The sequence below is a fragment of the Cladophialophora carrionii genome, assembly GCF_000365165.1.
Source record: "Cladophialophora carrionii CBS 160.54 unplaced genomic scaffold supercont1.1, whole genome shotgun sequence".
Taxonomy (NCBI): Eukaryota; Fungi; Ascomycota; class Eurotiomycetes; order Chaetothyriales; family Herpotrichiellaceae; genus Cladophialophora; species Cladophialophora carrionii.
The window spans coordinates 4,510,743-4,526,997 of NW_008481816.1; the positions used below are offsets into that span (position 1 = coordinate 4,510,743).

Genomic DNA, 16,255 nt, shown 5'->3' on the forward strand with positions numbered 1-16,255 from the left:
TCACGACACATCGGGCTCAGTAGGAATCTATGCCCGGGAAGCACTGGTCTCTACAATAACAGGAACCACGGAGACGGCGGGAGCATCAAGCACCCTGCGTCTAGATCGCCGCCGTCCAGGAGACTAGAGAAGACCAGAACCATGCAGCTAGATTCACAGAATGCGCACGCAGGACGTGGCCAAGGTGTAAAAAAGGGCCCAAACGGCATACCTACACAGAATGAAGAATGCAGAAGAGTCAAATGATACCCCAGCATTTTAGACCCTGGCGCATCTCAAAAGTCTTCGTTTAGGAGGGACGTCCGTCTCGTTACGAGAGCCCGTCGAGGTATCCCTATCTAGCCTCCTACTCCACGTGAACATCATCATTCCTTCATCTTATCATGCATTTTCATCATGTATACACTTGTGACTCACCCAAACAAAGCCATAGCCGGCCCGAAAGTATCATTTAGCAGTCCTCTCCCACAGCGCTTCTCCTCGAGCCCCTTGTCGAGATCTATTTTTTTCTCCTTCTTTATTTTCAGATTGCGGCGCGCCTCTGTGTCGCACTCTTTGTGTTGCTCTTCGGCCTTGCCTTCGTCTTCGGTTTTGTCTTAGACTTCGTCTTCGACTTCGAGTTCGATTTTGTGTCCAATCCAGCTTCATCGCCGGCGACATCTCCGTCGCTGAACCCACTCCCATCCACCGAGACGGGAGTCGCCGAGTTTGATCCGGGATTTGTGGCCTTGTTCCCGTCCTCGTCCTCTTCCTCGTCCCCATCAATGCCTTGAATCTCACCCAGCCCGTCACTGGGATCCATCTCGTCTTCCTCGCCTTGCTCGTCTCCCTCATCGTTGTCGTGCTTTCTACGCCGCCGCCGCCTCTCAGCCTCGCCTCGAAGGCGCTTGAATGCGTTCCTCATCCGCCCGCTCTCCTTGCCGGAACGATTCCTCGGCGCCATAGCTTCGGCCTTTGCCTGCGCGGCACCAAACAACGGTCCCTCGCCACCGATGGCGAGCGCTTTTCCGCCAGTACCACCTCTTACACCACCTAACCCTCCGCCCCGAGCGGCACCCGCGCCCACAGCCCCGCTAAAATATCTCGTAATGTTGCTCTGCGTGCCCTCCACCTCGCGCTTGTTCATGTCGCGGATCACGGGGACGAGGACCTCGTCCGTCCGCTCCTGGCTCCACCCGATCGTCGCCATCAAGAAGCCCCGCAGTTTGTCCAAGTCCGGAACCCCCCACTGGAAGGGCTCGGCGTTCGAGTCCACCTCCGGGAACAGGTACGCTTCGTCGACACGCCGGTCCGGGAACGCCGGCGGCAGGAACAGCTTCTTCTGCACCGTCTTGCGGAACTTGCGGCGGAAGGGCGTGCTGAGCTGGCCCTCCAGATCGGCCGGTCTGCCGAGTTGAACGCGCTCCGTCCAGGCCTTGAACTCGTCCAGATCGTCAAAGTCGGTAAGGATTTCCAGCGCCGTCACGGGCCCCACGCCAGGGATGCCCTCGGTGTAGTCGCTGCCGAGGAGGTGGGCGAAGCGGACGAGCTTCTCGCGCGTGAGCAGGAACTCCTTCTCCAGGTCCGCGGCCAGGTAACACTCGACGTACTTGGCGGCGTTGAACATGTTCTTGTAGATGCGCGTGCCGCCGAAGAGGAAAATGTCCGAGTCGTCGGTCACGATGCCGTCGACGAGGCCGAGACGCACGAGCTCCGCGCACTGGGCCTCCGCTTCCATGGGGGCGGTAATGTAGGGCAGGCCGAAGTGACGGAGCAGGGACTGGCATTCTTGGATCATCGTCTGGGTGACTTCGTCCGCGTCACGGCGGTCGCGCTTCTGTTGGCTTCGTAGGGCTTTCAGCTCGGCGTCGAAGTCGCGCATGGCTTGCTCAGTTGAGGTGCTCTGATTGTGCAGGGCTGAGGTGAAGCGGGCGTGTTCTTCTGCCTCTTCGGCAAGTTGGCGCATCAGGTCTTCTTCGTCGGTGGAGAGATAGTCGAATTCGTCTTCCGGTAACGGCTCGGCTGCTGGGTTGGGAGGCTGTTGCTCTGGCTGATCTCGGCGGGCCGATACGTTGGGTATGTTCGTGTTCTGTAGATGAGGTGGAGCTGGAGCTGGCTCCATATTGACGTCCTCGAAATCTTCGTCATCATCTTCATCTACTTCAGCCGTTGCAGATCGAGGTCGAGGTGCTGGAGACTCTGGGTTGACAGTGCCGAGAGAGCCAGGAGTTGCCGGCTGATCGGGTTGGTCGTGATCAGACTCGCTCCAGTCCACCGCTTCAAACTCACCGTCTTCGGCAGTCTTATCCGCCGGCCGAGGATTATACTGTGGTGCGGAAGAAGGCAATGGGGGTTCCGCTCGAACTTCGTCCGCCATCTCGCCCAAAGTCGGATGCGGCTGGCCCTCTGGTGCTCCGGTCCCTGTCTCGGCGGCAATCTGACGAGCTATTTCATAGCGCTTCTCACGTTCTTCGTCTCGCGTGCGCTTATCACGGTCTCCGACCTCTTCGAACCTGGGCGAATCGACCCCTTCTGTTTGGCTTGGAAGAGCTGCATCGATATCCATGTCCTGAGATGGCTGGACCAACACTTCTAAATCTTTCTCATCACCCTCGTCCTGGTCAAGGTCAATCGGATGATCATGGTCGGCCTTCTCAGCGTCAGCTCCGAGGTTAATAGGTTCAGGACTCTGCTCTCTTTCTTCATCGGTATCCAGATCGACTATCTCCTTTGTCTCGCGTCGACGCAGGAATTCCCTTCTGTCGACGTCGTCCAGCCCATATGTGGTAGGATCCTCGATCAAGTCCCTGTCCACTCCCGTATACTTCATATCCTTGGGATTAGGCGTCGCACCGAACCAGTCAGGCATTGGTTGCGGCGGCCTTTCTTTTCGAAAAGCGTCGTCCCCCAGATCGCGATCGAAGCCGCCGGATAGCTCCTCCTCAATCTTCTTTGATTTCTTCTTTCTGAGTAGTGATTGACCCAGATTGAGGGACTCGAACGGCAAGGGGCCCTGAAACTGAAATGGAGCCTCCCTTGGTTGGGATGGATCTCTGTCTCTGACGTTTGTCTTCGGTTTGGGCTTGGTCCGTCTTGATTCTGCCAGCGCGGCTTGTAGGTCGAAGGCTTCGTCTTCGTCGGAGCTCTCGCTAGGTGGTCTTGTGGCCTTGTCGAGAGTGCTGTGATCGTCCTCGGTAATCTGCTCCAAGGACAAAGCAATAGCTCGTCGTAGGTCGTCATCGTCATCTATATCGGGCGCAACCGGGAGGACATCCTCAAACAAGTCGTCCTCGTCTTCATCGTCAGCTTTATTGTCGGGGACAAAGAGAGATTCATCGTCCACGGGGGCAGTCGTAGTCTGGGTAGGAAGTGGGACAGCAGGAATGGCCTGAGGACGTCCGGTCTGCGTCTCGGCGGCAGTCCTTCTGGCTTCGTACACGGCCTTTCTCTTCTTCGCGATCACCTCGGCGGCTTCTTCATACATCATACCATTGTCAACCTCAGCTTTCCTTTTCCTCGCCCAATTCTTCGGTAACCGATTCAAGCCTTCAATGGCGACGTCTTCAAACTCGTCTTCGTCAGCAGAGTCAGCACGATTAGCATCCTCGTCCGAGTTCTCGTCCTTGTCAAGGTCGATTGCGTTTTCTTTCTTGGTTCCATGCTTGTTCGACACCACACCGAGTGCCCACCCACCTTCTACGCCTTCGTTCTTGACTAGGATGTACTCCTTTCCCTTCTCGCCCGCGATTCTGCCTCCGCCGTCAAGGAGGAAATCGCCCTCGACCATTCCGTTCAGATGCATAAGGCGTTGCGTCAACTCGTTCCTCTCCTTGACCCTCTCAATCTGGAACTTTGAGAAAGCCATGCGGTCCGGGAACATGCCGTCGAGTTGCTCCTTCGAGTATCCCATTCTCAGTCTCGAGCGTAGTCTTGCCGCATTCAGGATATTGTAGCGATCACCGGGCGGCAGGGACAAGAAGAAGGGACTCTCAAAGTCAATCTTGGAGAAGTCGTACAGATTGATGTCCTCGCCGCTGTGGAAGTGGCGCGCGTACTCTTCCAACTCGGCCTGAGACATGATTCTCGGATCATTGGGCGCGCCCATTGCTGCAATGCTCACATCCAGATCAGGCAGATGGTATTGATCTTTCTTGCGGAATTTCTCACTCCGACCTGCCTGCCGTTCCTTCTGGTTCATGCCAATCTCCTCGACGTACACGAGCTCCTGCTCCGGCGGCAACTCTTCTTCATCGTCATCCCTGCTTACCGCCTCTTTTCTTCTCCGTTCTTCCTCCTCGGCCGCGCGCGCAACCTGCACGGCAAGCAGCTTCCCAGCCGTCCGGGCTGCATCCTCCCTCCTCCCCTCCCTTCTCCGCGCTCTCTTACGGATGGTCTCCCTCTTCAGCACGGGCGCCCCGCCATCGAATACAAACACGGGTTTGATACCGAAGTACAATAACTTGCAGATTCGACGGAAGAAGCCGACCACGTGGCTGTTGCGGAGGGCATTGCCTTCCTTGTCGCGCACGGCTTTGAGGAATTGGTAAATCCAGATCGAGGCGTCGACGGCGAGCCGTTTACGGTTTAGGGAGGCGAGCTGAGTGGGACGAGCGGTGGGGGCGACGACTGTCCAGAGGCCCGTTACACCCATGGTGCGGTAGCAATATGATGGAGGTGTTCGTCAGGCTGATGGCGGATGGGGTATTGGGCGCCAGTGAAGAAGTTGGGGGCATCTTTTTGTGGAGGCAGGAGCCTGTGCAGAAGGCTGATAGAATCTGGTCAAGCGGCGCAGAGAGTGGAATGAATGTAGATTGAAGACTCGTGGAAAAGTCGTCGCTGTCCCTCTGCAGCACGACAATGACGCGATGTCACATGCCCGCTTTGGACATGCTCCGCTGTAACGCCTGCTAACAAAGTGCATGATTCAGGCTCAACACCACGACCCTCCGTCGAGATCTACAATTTACGAAGTTGAGATTCAGTGAGGACAGATGATCTTTGGGCAAATATGGTATTTCATCCCTCCTGAATATGCCTCTCTGTTGCAATCCATAAAGTCCCTATTTGCGACTTTTACCCGACGCCACGCTAGATCATCGTAGGTTTCAAGTAATGCCCTCCATGTTTGCAGAACAAAAGAAAGGCTGCCCCCACAAGCAGATACAGCTTGGAACTAATCATTTCACTTCCCCGTCCTTCGTGGTATCAGCCGAGCCCGTAGGCCCTACAAGCGTCGGGGCGATCCTTCGTTTTTTCGACTTGCTCTCTTCCTTCTCACTCTCGCTCGTCGCTCCCGCATCTCGCTTGCCCAAGACCGATCCACTAATCGAGCTTGTTGCAGAGTGCTGGCCCCCGTGGAAACTTGCAGGAGTCTGCGGTGGTGTAGTCATTGGGGGAATGGCGACCGGGGGGCCAGAATTGGCAGCAGTAACCAGTGGCACATGGCCCATGGTAGGTGTAGGATTGTTAGGAAAACCAGTAGTTTGGATCGACGTCATGGTTGCTATGGACGACTGTGAGTTGGACCTGGCTGGGCTTCCAGGACGTAGGATAAACGGTGCTGGCGATGGATGAGATGGTGGTACCGGAATAGGAGAAGCCTTGGTCAATGAAGGCGATGCAGTTGCAGTAGGCGTCGGAATTGGTGTTGATCCGGCCGAAGAAGTCGGGAGAGCAATAGACGTTGAAACGACTGGATGATTGTAGGTCGGATGAGGTCCAGTGTAGACCTGGCCAAGTTCACCAGGCGAGAATGCCAGTGTTGAACAGAAACCGTCGGTAGAGGACATGAGCAGAGTCAGTCCATCATTTGACCTGCATTGGTCAGCCCGGTCACAAAACTTGCAGAGTTCCAACTTACCAGGTCAAATCCGAGAAAGTGGCGTAATGAAGATTGCTCACCACACAAATGGGCGTGCTTTGCTGAGTGTCATAGACAAACACCGCGTCCTGCGTTGCTACTGCGTATATCATCCGATAGGGAAGCGAAAAGGCTGGGGCTGGAGCAGGACTCGCCGGCTCACCATCTGCCGAGGGTTTCGGCGAAGGGGCGGCCATTGACTCGGGTATTGAAGTCGTGACCGACAACGGCGGTGGCTCCATGATCGTGGTAGGGGTCTGAGGGACAATCGGGTCGGGCAATAATGGGATCTCCTCGCTTCCAGAGGACGTGTCAATGGTGATGTGGCTCGTCGATTTCGCGGCTGAACGTAAGGTATAGAGGACGGGGGAGCACTTGACCGCCACCGAAGGTTTCTTATGACCCGGTAGGTGCGCCACCGGCGGCTTGTTGAAACCAGCTCTCGTATAAATGTAAACGGTGTTGGTGATATCGTCGTTCGTTTTGGTGGGATCGCCTGCGAATGCTTGGCTTGTTTTGTAGTGTCCAGCAGGTGTGAACAGTAAGCTCCCGTCCGCCGAAAAAGCGAGACGCCGGAAAAACGACGTCATTGCTTCGTTGTGGTACAGGTTTGTATTCCTGACAGCTAGACCCATGGCGGCGTTGAGGCTAGGTGATGAGATTTCTGGCCTTACCGCTGGTAGCGGCAACGAAGGAGCCGGTGAAGCTGATCTGCGGAAGGAAGGCGATGAGCCGAACGAAGATCGCCGACTTGAAGCCAGCAGAGGAGGATCCATGGGCAGTGGAGTAGTTAGAGGCGTGCCAGGATTTGACGGTGCAGGAGAGGCAATGGCGAGATTGCTGACGCTGGCGTTTGATGTGCGATGTGTCAGTTCTGAAGGAGGTGCTGCTGGCGCTGGACTGTTGGACGATATTCGGCGTCCAGGTAGGTCCATCTTGTTGAATTTGCCGTGAGTCGAGAGTGTAGGGGTGCCGTCTTTGAGCTTGAGGGCGTAGATGTGAACGGAGCGGTCGGAAGACTGAGTAGCCACAAACTCATTCAGCGGATCCCAGGCCACTCCTTGCACGAAATGACTGTGTTCTGCTATTTGGCGGATCATGCTGCCTGGACAAATGTCAGCCGGGCTCATCTGAAGAGTAGCTGTCTTTTTCATACCAGTGTGTGCATTGAAGATCCTGGCTGTATTGTCTACCCCACCAGTAATAAAGTATTGGCCATCTGGAGACCATGCCAGATCGTATATTTCCGCGCCTGTGGATGTCCTGCACATATGCTTGATCCGCCATGTTTCTTTGTCGTCGGCATGATCCTCGCCCATGGGAACCATCGACGTTTCGGAGGGTACCCATAGTAGGACATTGCCATCATCACCGGCCGAGGCCAGCATTTCACCTGATCCCTCGTCAGCAGATGCATACTAGAGGAATGGACAGACCACTGACCTTTCGGGCAGAACCTGACGACATTGACAGGTTGAGTATGCCTGGTAAGGGTTGACAGATATGTGACTTTTCTTTCTTCTCCTTGAGCTTCGATGCTCCATATCTGTGCGCCCGTTGTTAGCAAGGGCCATTTGCTACGTTTCCAGGGATCGGAATGCCATACTCGGACATGATTATCACTATTCCCGTTAGCAAACGACATTCAAATGTGAAGTGCGAGGACTCACCCTCCAGCCGTTGCCAGCCTCCCTTTGCCATGAGGGTCGAAGTGGACCGAGTAAATGGGCTGGCTTTCGGAGTGCCATTGTATGAGGAGAGGTCCGGCTTTCATGATGGCATCGGAGAGTGGCCACAAAGGCCGCTTTGAGGAGGATCAAAATGGCGAGATCAAGATACGAGGAACTCTCGTGGGGAAAATGCGTCCAAACCGCAGCTTCTCGTCAGGAGGCGGGATGTGGTGCGGTGCACGGCAGGCGGCAGAGCAGGAGCTGTCGTTTGCGTTGGGAAGCAATGCGGAAGATCGACACGGCCTCGCGGGAGTCGGTTTGCTGAGTCAAGACATGCAGTCCGGTGGTGGGAGGAAGGTGAATTGAGCGACTCAGTGCCGTGGCGCGGCTTAGGCTGTCCTGGCCCAAGGCTTGAGCAGAGGTGAGAGAGAGAGGAAAAAGTCAGAAGGATCTCAGTTGCAAGTCAGTTGTACACTGTGCTCGAGGTGAGGGCACAGTGACTGCTCCGCAGCCAGACGGGATTGGCTGCGTGTGGAAGTGGAGCACTGCTCCCGCCCATTATTTCTGAGCCTGCAAGCCAAAGTTCGACGCGCTCGTGCTCGTTTCGCGCGTCTGACCAGATGGAACAGCGCCATTTGGCCTTCGGGGCTGGCCTCAGCTTCACGGCCGCTTTCAGTCTGAAACAGGTACCTCGATTGGGATTGGAGAATCTTCATCGCATTGGCCCGTCATTTTACGTCGACGTCTTGCTCCCTAAAGTTCAAATTGCTGCTGCCGGTGTCCGTGTGTCAGACAACCTCTTTCCTTTCCACCCCTGCTGCCGCAGCGCTACACCCCAAGCAAACTACCCAGTACACCCTCGGCTGCATTGCATCCACTCGACTCGATTCGCCTCGACTGAAACGAGGTCTAGGAACTCTGGAAGACACTTGGATATGCTTTTCCAGCACTGTAGCGCTCGTCGCACTTCGGCTCCTCCCCGGTTGTTTGGAGCAATCCACCTGCGCCAACCCCGACGCCTCTTGGAAGAAGAAAGCACTGAAGTAGCAGGGTAGCATAGATAGACTCCTTTTATCTGGCCCCGCAGGAAGTTTATGCATCTTTTGTAAATCAACCTTTGCTGTGCAGGGCTGATGTGACATTACCCTAGGCGGAAAGTGCGGTCATAGTCAACGCAGGGACGAGCCGGGCCGTTGTGTTTGCATTGATGGACTTCGCGACAATTTGGGCAACTCCTAGAAGCTCTGGGCGGACACTTGTGCTGGCTACGCACCGCATTAGCCGGGTTTTGTCAGGACGATGGAAAAACAAGCACTTACCGGACTGTTGAGCATGTTTTGACGAGCATTTCTGCCCTTCTTGATGTGGCTCTTGAGTGCACTCGAATCCAGCGGTTTCAGCAGTTCGAAACTGCACAGCAAATTGCTTGACACCGACATGACAGCACCCCAGTTGTCGAATTCACCACAATACTAGATTACAGTTAGCGATATGCAAGCACTAGTTGAGGGGCCGTGCTTGACGAACATTGGGGGCAGAGAAGACGGTGACCAGCAACCGGTCATTGAAAAACTCATATCCATCTTCAACAACCATGTGAGCGCGGCAAACCAAGTCAAAGTCGTGCCGTGAGAGGAAGTCGACAATAACCTTTTTCCCGAAGCAATAACTCACTCCCCTTTCATTTGATTCCCAGTCTTGTTCCATGTCCGCCGGATCGCTCCAGAGGAGATCGTTGAGCAGACCATAATCTGGGACATCTGTAGGGCGGGCGATTTGTCGGATGTCGTCCATGTGGGAGAGCGACGGGGACAACCCACCGTGGACACAGAAGATCTTATCTGCCACAATAGCCGCAATCGGCAAACAGTTGAAGGTGTCGATGAACGTTTTCCACACCTTGATGTTGCATCTCCGCTTGCATTCATCGTAAAAGCCGTAGACACGCGTGACGTTGGCACATTCATGATTGCCCCGGAGGATGAAGAAATTCTCCGGGTACTTCAACTTGTAGCAGAACAGCAGGAGAATGGTTTCGAGCGACTGCTTTCCGCGGTCGACATAGTCGCCAAGGAAGAGAAAATTGGCATTGGGAGGAAAGCCACACATTTCGAACAGACGAATCAGATCGTTGTACTGCCCGTGGATGTCTCCGACAATCTTGACCGGCGCAGTCAGCTCCAGGAGGGCTGGCTGGGAGAGTAGCACTTCCCTGACAGCACTGCAAATGGCCGTGATTTCGGCATTCTTAAGGCACACGGCCTTGGTTACTTTGGTGGTATAGCCGGCATCGAGGAGCCGAGAGATCATGTCGTCCAGATCCATGTCATTCACGTCTCCCATGCCCATGCCACCGCCCGGAGATGCGCCTGGTAGTTCCGCCAACTTGGCCCTCAGCGAAGCCTTGGTCTCTGGAGCTCGTGGATTGATCTGATTCTCCCGCTTGACCAGGATTGAATCCCCAGCTTTCTGCGTCGACGAGTGCACATGAGCCTGATGAGGTGCGTCTTCCGAAACCGCCCCAACCTCGCCAGTACGCTGAGCACGATCTACCGATTTGTGGCCCTTGCCGACGGACTTGGACTGGGTTGGTGATGGCGGTCTGGCTGGCGTGTTGGCGCCCGGTGATGGTGCGTCTTCATCATCCGCAGGCGACGTGGGCGATTCTACCAATGACCCCTGCGTGACCTTCTCGCGAGGGGCCCGTGAGGAACCTGAACGACCACTCGCAATCGAACTAGCGTCGCCTTTGTCATTGTTCGGGCCGTCCACGCCGGCGAGGGCCGAAGCTGATCCCCGAGGACTATCGTTGGTCTTGTCATCTCCCGAGCTCTTTATCTTGCTTCGAATGGAGGACCGGATAGACCTGGAAGTGCTTTCCTTGGTATCGGATTTAGAGATGGAGGGATATTGCTGCAAAGTCTCGGGGAGATTGGAGGAGGAGCCGCTCTTCAATGGGGTTCTAGTACCATCGCTGCCCTTTGACTGTTGTTGACCCATTGAATTCTTCGCGGGAAACTATGGACCCGGCCGTGGCAGATGGTCGAAGGAGATAGCGAGCGGGTCAAGGAGGTTTAAGGAGTGAGATAAGCAGCCGCTTTGAGGAATGCGTTTTGGCGACTGTTCTCGAGGGCGTTCTGGAAGGAGCACACTGTTCGTATGCTCAAGTCAAATCCACCTTCAAACAATAAGGCGCGATATCGCTAGCTCGAGCGGTGTTGTGCGTAGGAATAGGTGACAAGGGCTGGTAGGGCATGGAACGTCTTTTGTGGGGGTTCACTTCTTTGTCTCGCCTGCGGTAGAACGGAGATCCGACGTCAGTAGACTGATAAACAAGTGTCTCGAGCTCGGACAACTTAAGTAAACCACTGCATCTCCTGTGGGAGGGAAGAGGTCGCATGGGTTGTGATCGTGAAACAGGTGACGCAACACCGGCGGCGGAAAGGCTGGACGGTGACTAACCTCAACGGGAAGATGGCGACTGACAGACACTGAGAACTAAGTCAAGCCTGGTAGCATGGAGATCACAACATCTAAGATACTGTCAAGGCGACGAGGTGGAGGAAGACAACGTAGGGCTGATAATAAATTGAGAGCAGAATTACCGACAGAAGTGAACTCCTCGTCCATGCGCAGTTAGTCGCTTCGGCTTTCTTGGTGTTGTTCTCCAGACTCGCTGCGCCGCTCTGGTTGGCTGCACCTTCGGCCATATCGGCTGCGTGGCCCAGAACATTCGATGTGCTGAAGGCCGCCTAAGGACCCAGTCACGTCAGTACGAGTACAGGGTAGACCCCTAACGCCCGCCGGGCCCGCCAGGCTCCCGGTTATGCCCAAGCCCACCAAGCCCGTACCCCCCGGATGAGGTCACGCTGCGCACAAATCACCAAGGTGCGACTTTACCAGAGATAACCCTGCTTACTACGAGTACAAGGGACTTCGGGGCCGTATATCACTGTGTACCGAGTACACTAAGCCTGATGGCCTGCCGCTGGATAAGCAGTGCGACTCGAATTTTCGCTCTCTGCTTCCTCCCTTATTTTGGCTGCAGCAAATACATTTCTAACCGAGGGTTCAGAGTAGTTGGGAAATTAGTCCCGTGTCATCGCTCCCTTAACTTTGAGGATGCCAGAATTCATCAGTCTCACTCTAGTCTCTGCCCTGCAGTCCTTCGACGAGGCCGTTCTTCATGTCCATCACTCATGAGGGTGTAAGCCAATTAGCAACAATGTCGTCTCTGGTACGATGCCTGACAGCATCACTCATCGGTACCGGCGCACAGTCCCCGTGAAGGCTCTTCCAGGTTCCTCCCAGTAGAATCATTGTAACTATGTGTGGAAGGTATTGATCGGAGGCCTCCCTGCCTATTCTCGCCGGAGTCAACTGCTCGTGCTCTTGGACCGACGTGGCCTTCGCTCGTCTCAGCCAGTAACATCTTTTATCCTCAATGGTTCGATAAGAGTGAGGCAAACGTCGTTCGCATATGCCGCGGGGACCTGCACGTGGTATGACCGGCAAAGCATTCGTGTTGAAATGCCACAGCAGGGCATGACCGTGCTGAAGCGGAGATGTAATCCTTCACGTCTTTGTTCGTACCGATAACGGCTGCCCACCTGGCCACTCGCGTCGCTCCTCAACCTCCATCTGGGCAATCTGCTTGCCTGGGATGACAATCAGGCCGACGAAGCGGGACGTCATATTTGCCCTGCTGGCTTGCCCCTTAACCTTCAGCTTTTCCACAGCAGCATCCTCCGCAGCCTGGGATGGCATTCGGTACTCGAATGCATTCGACAAAATAACATTGCTTTCGTTGTCTGTGCAACGGAACGTCCCTGAAAATAGCCGTCCATCCGGAACTGTGACATAGAGTGTCTTCCCAATGAGCGACTCGAGGAATTGAGCAGCCTCGACTTCCTCCATCTGAAGTCAGTCTGAGAACAGTAAGTCTCCAATCTTGAAGCGGTTTGGGTGCTTCTTCAGAGCGACATGCTCAGTGACCAGAATATAACCAATCTGAAAGTGACGACGAACAGTGAGGAATCTGCTGCTGCAGCCTTGACCTGAGTCTCAGGGGAGCTTGGCAGACACGACTATGACGGATCAATGTAAATCCGTTCTGTTTCCCTTCACCACCTTCACTTCCTCTTCGCTGCGTCATCGGCATCAAACTCAGACTTGGGTTGGTCAAGTTCCACGCAATCATCAGGTATCAGCTGTGTATTCCGGGTGCTCTCTATCCAGACTAGGTAGGCCTCACTCCGAGCGCCAGCAGTCTCGTTGGCATCGACTACCTTGTGACCTATAGAGACCTCAGCTTTCATGCCTACAGCGTTGGCTCGAGCACCACACTTCAACACGCTACTCCCTACACTGGATCCATCATTATGCCTCACCTCGTACCTTCGGATAACCGCATCTCTTCTTCTACTCGCTGTTTCTCTACCTTTCTACTTCTCTCACCTCGACTTCCCTTTCGCTTCACTAGCTTTCAATCTCTTTCGTCTTGCTACTATCCTATTCGGCCCAGCCATCTCCACCGCGTCCTTCTCACAGCCGTAGGCGAAGTCAATTGCGAAGATGCCTACGCAGAAAACAGCATGGCTAAAGAGCGAGCTTCGTGCACGCCAAGATGAATGGGGTCCTGACTCTGGCACTGATTCTGACACTGATTCTAACTCTGATTCAATGACGGATTCTTCTGCTTCGCTGAGTATCTCAACGGATTCTTGCTCCCGTGGCTCCTGGGCCCCAAGGAGTGACAGTGAGAGCGAAGATGAGGTGACCATGCGTCTTGATGAAAATGACTTTTCAGCAACAGCAACACGTATGAATCCGCGCCTAAGTCTTCGGTTCAACAATCAAGGAAAATTCGTGCGAAAACGACCGCGGCTCTTGTTTAGAGCTTTTGACCCAAGTCATGGGCTCAGAGCTCGGCGTTTCCTATCGCCATCCACGAGGATCACGCCACCGCCAGGCTATACAACAAACGAGTTTCGCGATCTGGCAAGAAGACATTTGTGTGAAGACAAGATCTTCGAGTCTCCATTCCTTTCGTTGACGCAGAGTCCGGCCAGAGCATTGAGCATTATCGCCACGGATAACCGGATCCCAAGAGGATTATTGATCGTCGATTATAACGATCTAGAAGAGAAGATCGAGCAGACATACGGAGAAGGAGACGGCCTTTGGCTTGTCCCCGACGTCTATGGAGCCCACAAGTTGAACAACCTAACTAGGATCCATGACGATCGCTCTTCAAAGTCTGAACGGAGGAATCAGAAAGACTACACCGGGACTGGGGAGGCAAGCTGCGGGAGCTGAACCTTTGAGTAGAGCTAACACTACGTATAGTTTTTGGTATGGGGGGCTGTCGAGACCCAACCAATTGCGATCTTAAATCATCGAGAAGCTCTACGGCTTTATACTATGCTTTCACCAAGAAATGTAAGCGCGAAGAACAATGTGCACCTCATACACTATGGCTCCTCACTTACATTTCTTAGCAAAAGCATAGTACATCTAGGACAGCGATACCCGAGATAAACTATGAAGCTGGGCAACTGATGGCACCAGTAGGCTTCCTTCGGGCGTCCATACTCGCAGCTGACTTACACTTCTAGTCTCTCAACAAAGTCCGGGACATTTACCGAGGTGTCGTGGCGTATCAACTCCTGCGCAGCTTCAAGGTGGACGGATATCTTCGAGGAAGTAGGGGGACCAATTTCGAAGAATTCATCCGTGGTATATACGGCGAGAGGCGACAGCTCAATCAGCTAACGACGAGTTCTCTACTCCCCGATGACGAAGAGGACTGGACAGATGTTCAGGCAGATGGTACCGCGCCAAGAAATAGCAAACAATCACCAGAAACACGGCAGTCTTACCTGAAGGTTAAGAAGGCTAAGATCACGGTCGAAATACCCTCGAAAACATCAAAGTCCTTCTTACTTTCGAAGTCAACATTATCTCCAGACTCGACCAGGGCCCAAGAGCGAAAAGACTCACAGCAGGTTAATCGAACAGCCGACACAGGAACTCAGTATGGCCATACCGCTGCAAGGGCGGAGAAAGTTGAACAAGTCGACCGGAAGCCGGACGTGGCTAAGCAACCGTCTCCCGCACCAGAGATGAATCTTTTTATAGAGGAACTACTTCAGCACGCAGCTATTCCCAGCCCAAGCCCGCTGCCGCCGCCGCTTCCAGTTGTAGAAAAGCCCAAAAGGCACCGGTCTAAAGTCTTTACAAGTTCTCCAGCAGACGCTGTTGCCACCAAGGTAAAATCTATCTCAGCCATCGACCTGACAGTCGAGGACGACCATAGCAGTGGAACGCATAACGCAGCACCCCGCCAGCGGAAAGTCAGAGCTCCTGAAAACTCACCGGAGCTCTTTCAAGCAAGACCAACTGCAAACCGAAGACGAAAGCACCGACAGCGGCTGCTTGTCGCCAAAGCAAGCAAACGAGCATTCAAGATCATTTCAGGAAGACCGCCAAAGCCAACGGATGCCCTGGCAAAATACTTGCTGGCAGGAAGAGAAACTACCAAGAAGACGGCAAAGAAGAAGAGGACGACGACGCTGGTGATGGAGACGATGACCTGCAAATCGTAAGCGAGACAACCCGTACGATTCACCGCCAGTCATATCTCCGAACCACGACTCGCACGCAGCCAACAGCGGTACTTACTGTGAGAAGTCCCAGCCTGAGCGAGGGTATCAACGTCGCCAACAAGTAATTGGTGGGTATGACTTGAGCTGTTTGAATGTCATTTCGCCAAGCGAGAGAATGGGAGTCTTTGCGGTAACACGAGGCATGTGTGAGGACTATTCGAGTCGGGGAAGCGAAGGACGGCAAAGTGGAGCTATTGATCACGCAGTATTGACACTGTAAACGAGGCGAGTTAGCGACGTTCAAGATCGCCGAATGTCAGGAGATATTGCGCACAGTACACAGTACAGAGCACACATAATGTAGCCTGACCCGGCAAGCCCCTGAAGGGATACCAGCGAGAGAAGGAGGTGACCTCGACGTGGAAGTACAACGGGAGACATGAAGCAGGAAGCAGGAGACATGAAGTAGGGAAGCTGGGAGGTAGGAAGCTAGAAGCTATAAGCTGCTGAAACTAGACTAAGTTAGTGTGCTTATTATAGGCTTAAATATACGGAGTACACGGAGAGACGTAAGAGGACAGGACTAAGAAATGAGCAATGCAGTAAAGGATGACTTATGTACCGATCGCTTGCCCGGCTAGTCAACATAGGTACCTCGTTTCTGGCTCAAAGCAAGAGATATATCCATCTCCATCTCCTGTGTAAGGTAGGCACAGTACCTACCTACAGTAGGTATCTAGGTAGGTATACCCTGGCGATGATTCTTACAACGAGATGTACACTTGCACAAACACAAGCTATACAACACTATGCCACGCGACACTATACCACACCATACCATACCATATGGTAACTTACCTACCTGGGTACTGTACTCCGTCCGTACTCTGTCCACTACCTATAGTAGACGTATCCATGCGTGGAGGGACGACGGCACACGCTTGTCTGGCAAGGTTGGCTCATCATAAGGCCATGTATGTACTCCGTATGATATGATACATTTCAATCTCGCATCACTGACTACCTGACCGGACCTGATCAGCTCACTCCCTCACCCACTCGCGGATTCACTCACGGACTCACTGACCAGATACTCAGATGTGCTCTTTACGTAGCTACATAAGCAATCGCTCAGCAGT

The 16,255-nt window shown here is 53.9% G+C and overlaps 6 protein-coding genes across 6 annotated transcripts; 2 read left to right on the plus strand and 4 right to left on the minus strand.

Moving 5' to 3' along the window:
* Nucleotides 1-523: 523 nt before the first annotated feature.
* On the minus strand, nt 524-4,630 carry G647_01611 (uncharacterized protein; the record flags this gene model as incomplete). The annotated part of the gene is made up of 1 exon (XM_008725010.1): nt 524-4,630. One exon carries the CDS (start codon nt 4,628-4,630, stop codon nt 524-526), a length of 4,107 nt encoding a protein of 1,368 aa, XP_008723232.1.
* A 526-nt stretch (nt 4,631-5,156) lies between these two features.
* G647_01612 (uncharacterized protein) lies at nt 5,157-7,613 on the minus strand (the record flags this gene model as incomplete). Its single annotated transcript, XM_008725011.1, has 6 exons — nt 5,157-5,793; nt 5,840-6,944; nt 6,996-7,232; nt 7,283-7,385; nt 7,446-7,461; nt 7,510-7,613. 6 exons carry the CDS (start codon nt 7,611-7,613, stop codon nt 5,157-5,159), a joined length of 2,202 nt encoding a protein of 733 aa, XP_008723233.1.
* Nucleotides 7,614-8,744: 1,131 nt separating this feature from the next.
* G647_01613 (uncharacterized protein) lies at nt 8,745-10,509 on the minus strand (the record flags this gene model as incomplete). Its single annotated transcript, XM_008725012.1, has 3 exons — nt 8,745-8,774; nt 8,829-8,981; nt 9,037-10,509. The coding sequence occupies 3 exons, from the start codon at nt 10,507-10,509 to the stop codon at nt 8,745-8,747; spliced, it is 1,656 nt and encodes a 551-aa protein (XP_008723234.1).
* Nucleotides 10,510-12,084: 1,575 nt separating this feature from the next.
* Nucleotides 12,085-12,426, minus strand: G647_01614 (uncharacterized protein; the record flags this gene model as incomplete). Its single annotated transcript, XM_008725013.1, has 1 exon — nt 12,085-12,426. One exon carries the CDS (start codon nt 12,424-12,426, stop codon nt 12,085-12,087), a length of 342 nt encoding a protein of 113 aa, XP_008723235.1.
* A 997-nt stretch (nt 12,427-13,423) lies between these two features.
* On the plus strand, nt 13,424-13,564 carry G647_01615 (uncharacterized protein; the record flags this gene model as incomplete). Its single annotated transcript, XM_008725014.1, has 1 exon — nt 13,424-13,564. The coding sequence occupies one exon, from the start codon at nt 13,424-13,426 to the stop codon at nt 13,562-13,564; it is 141 nt and encodes a 46-aa protein (XP_008723236.1).
* Nucleotides 13,565-14,069: 505 nt separating this feature from the next.
* On the plus strand, nt 14,070-15,116 carry G647_01616 (uncharacterized protein; the record flags this gene model as incomplete). Its single annotated transcript, XM_008725015.1, has 2 exons — nt 14,070-14,078; nt 14,127-15,116. The coding sequence occupies 2 exons, from the start codon at nt 14,070-14,072 to the stop codon at nt 15,114-15,116; spliced, it is 999 nt and encodes a 332-aa protein (XP_008723237.1).
* Nucleotides 15,117-16,255: the final 1,139 nt, after the last annotated feature.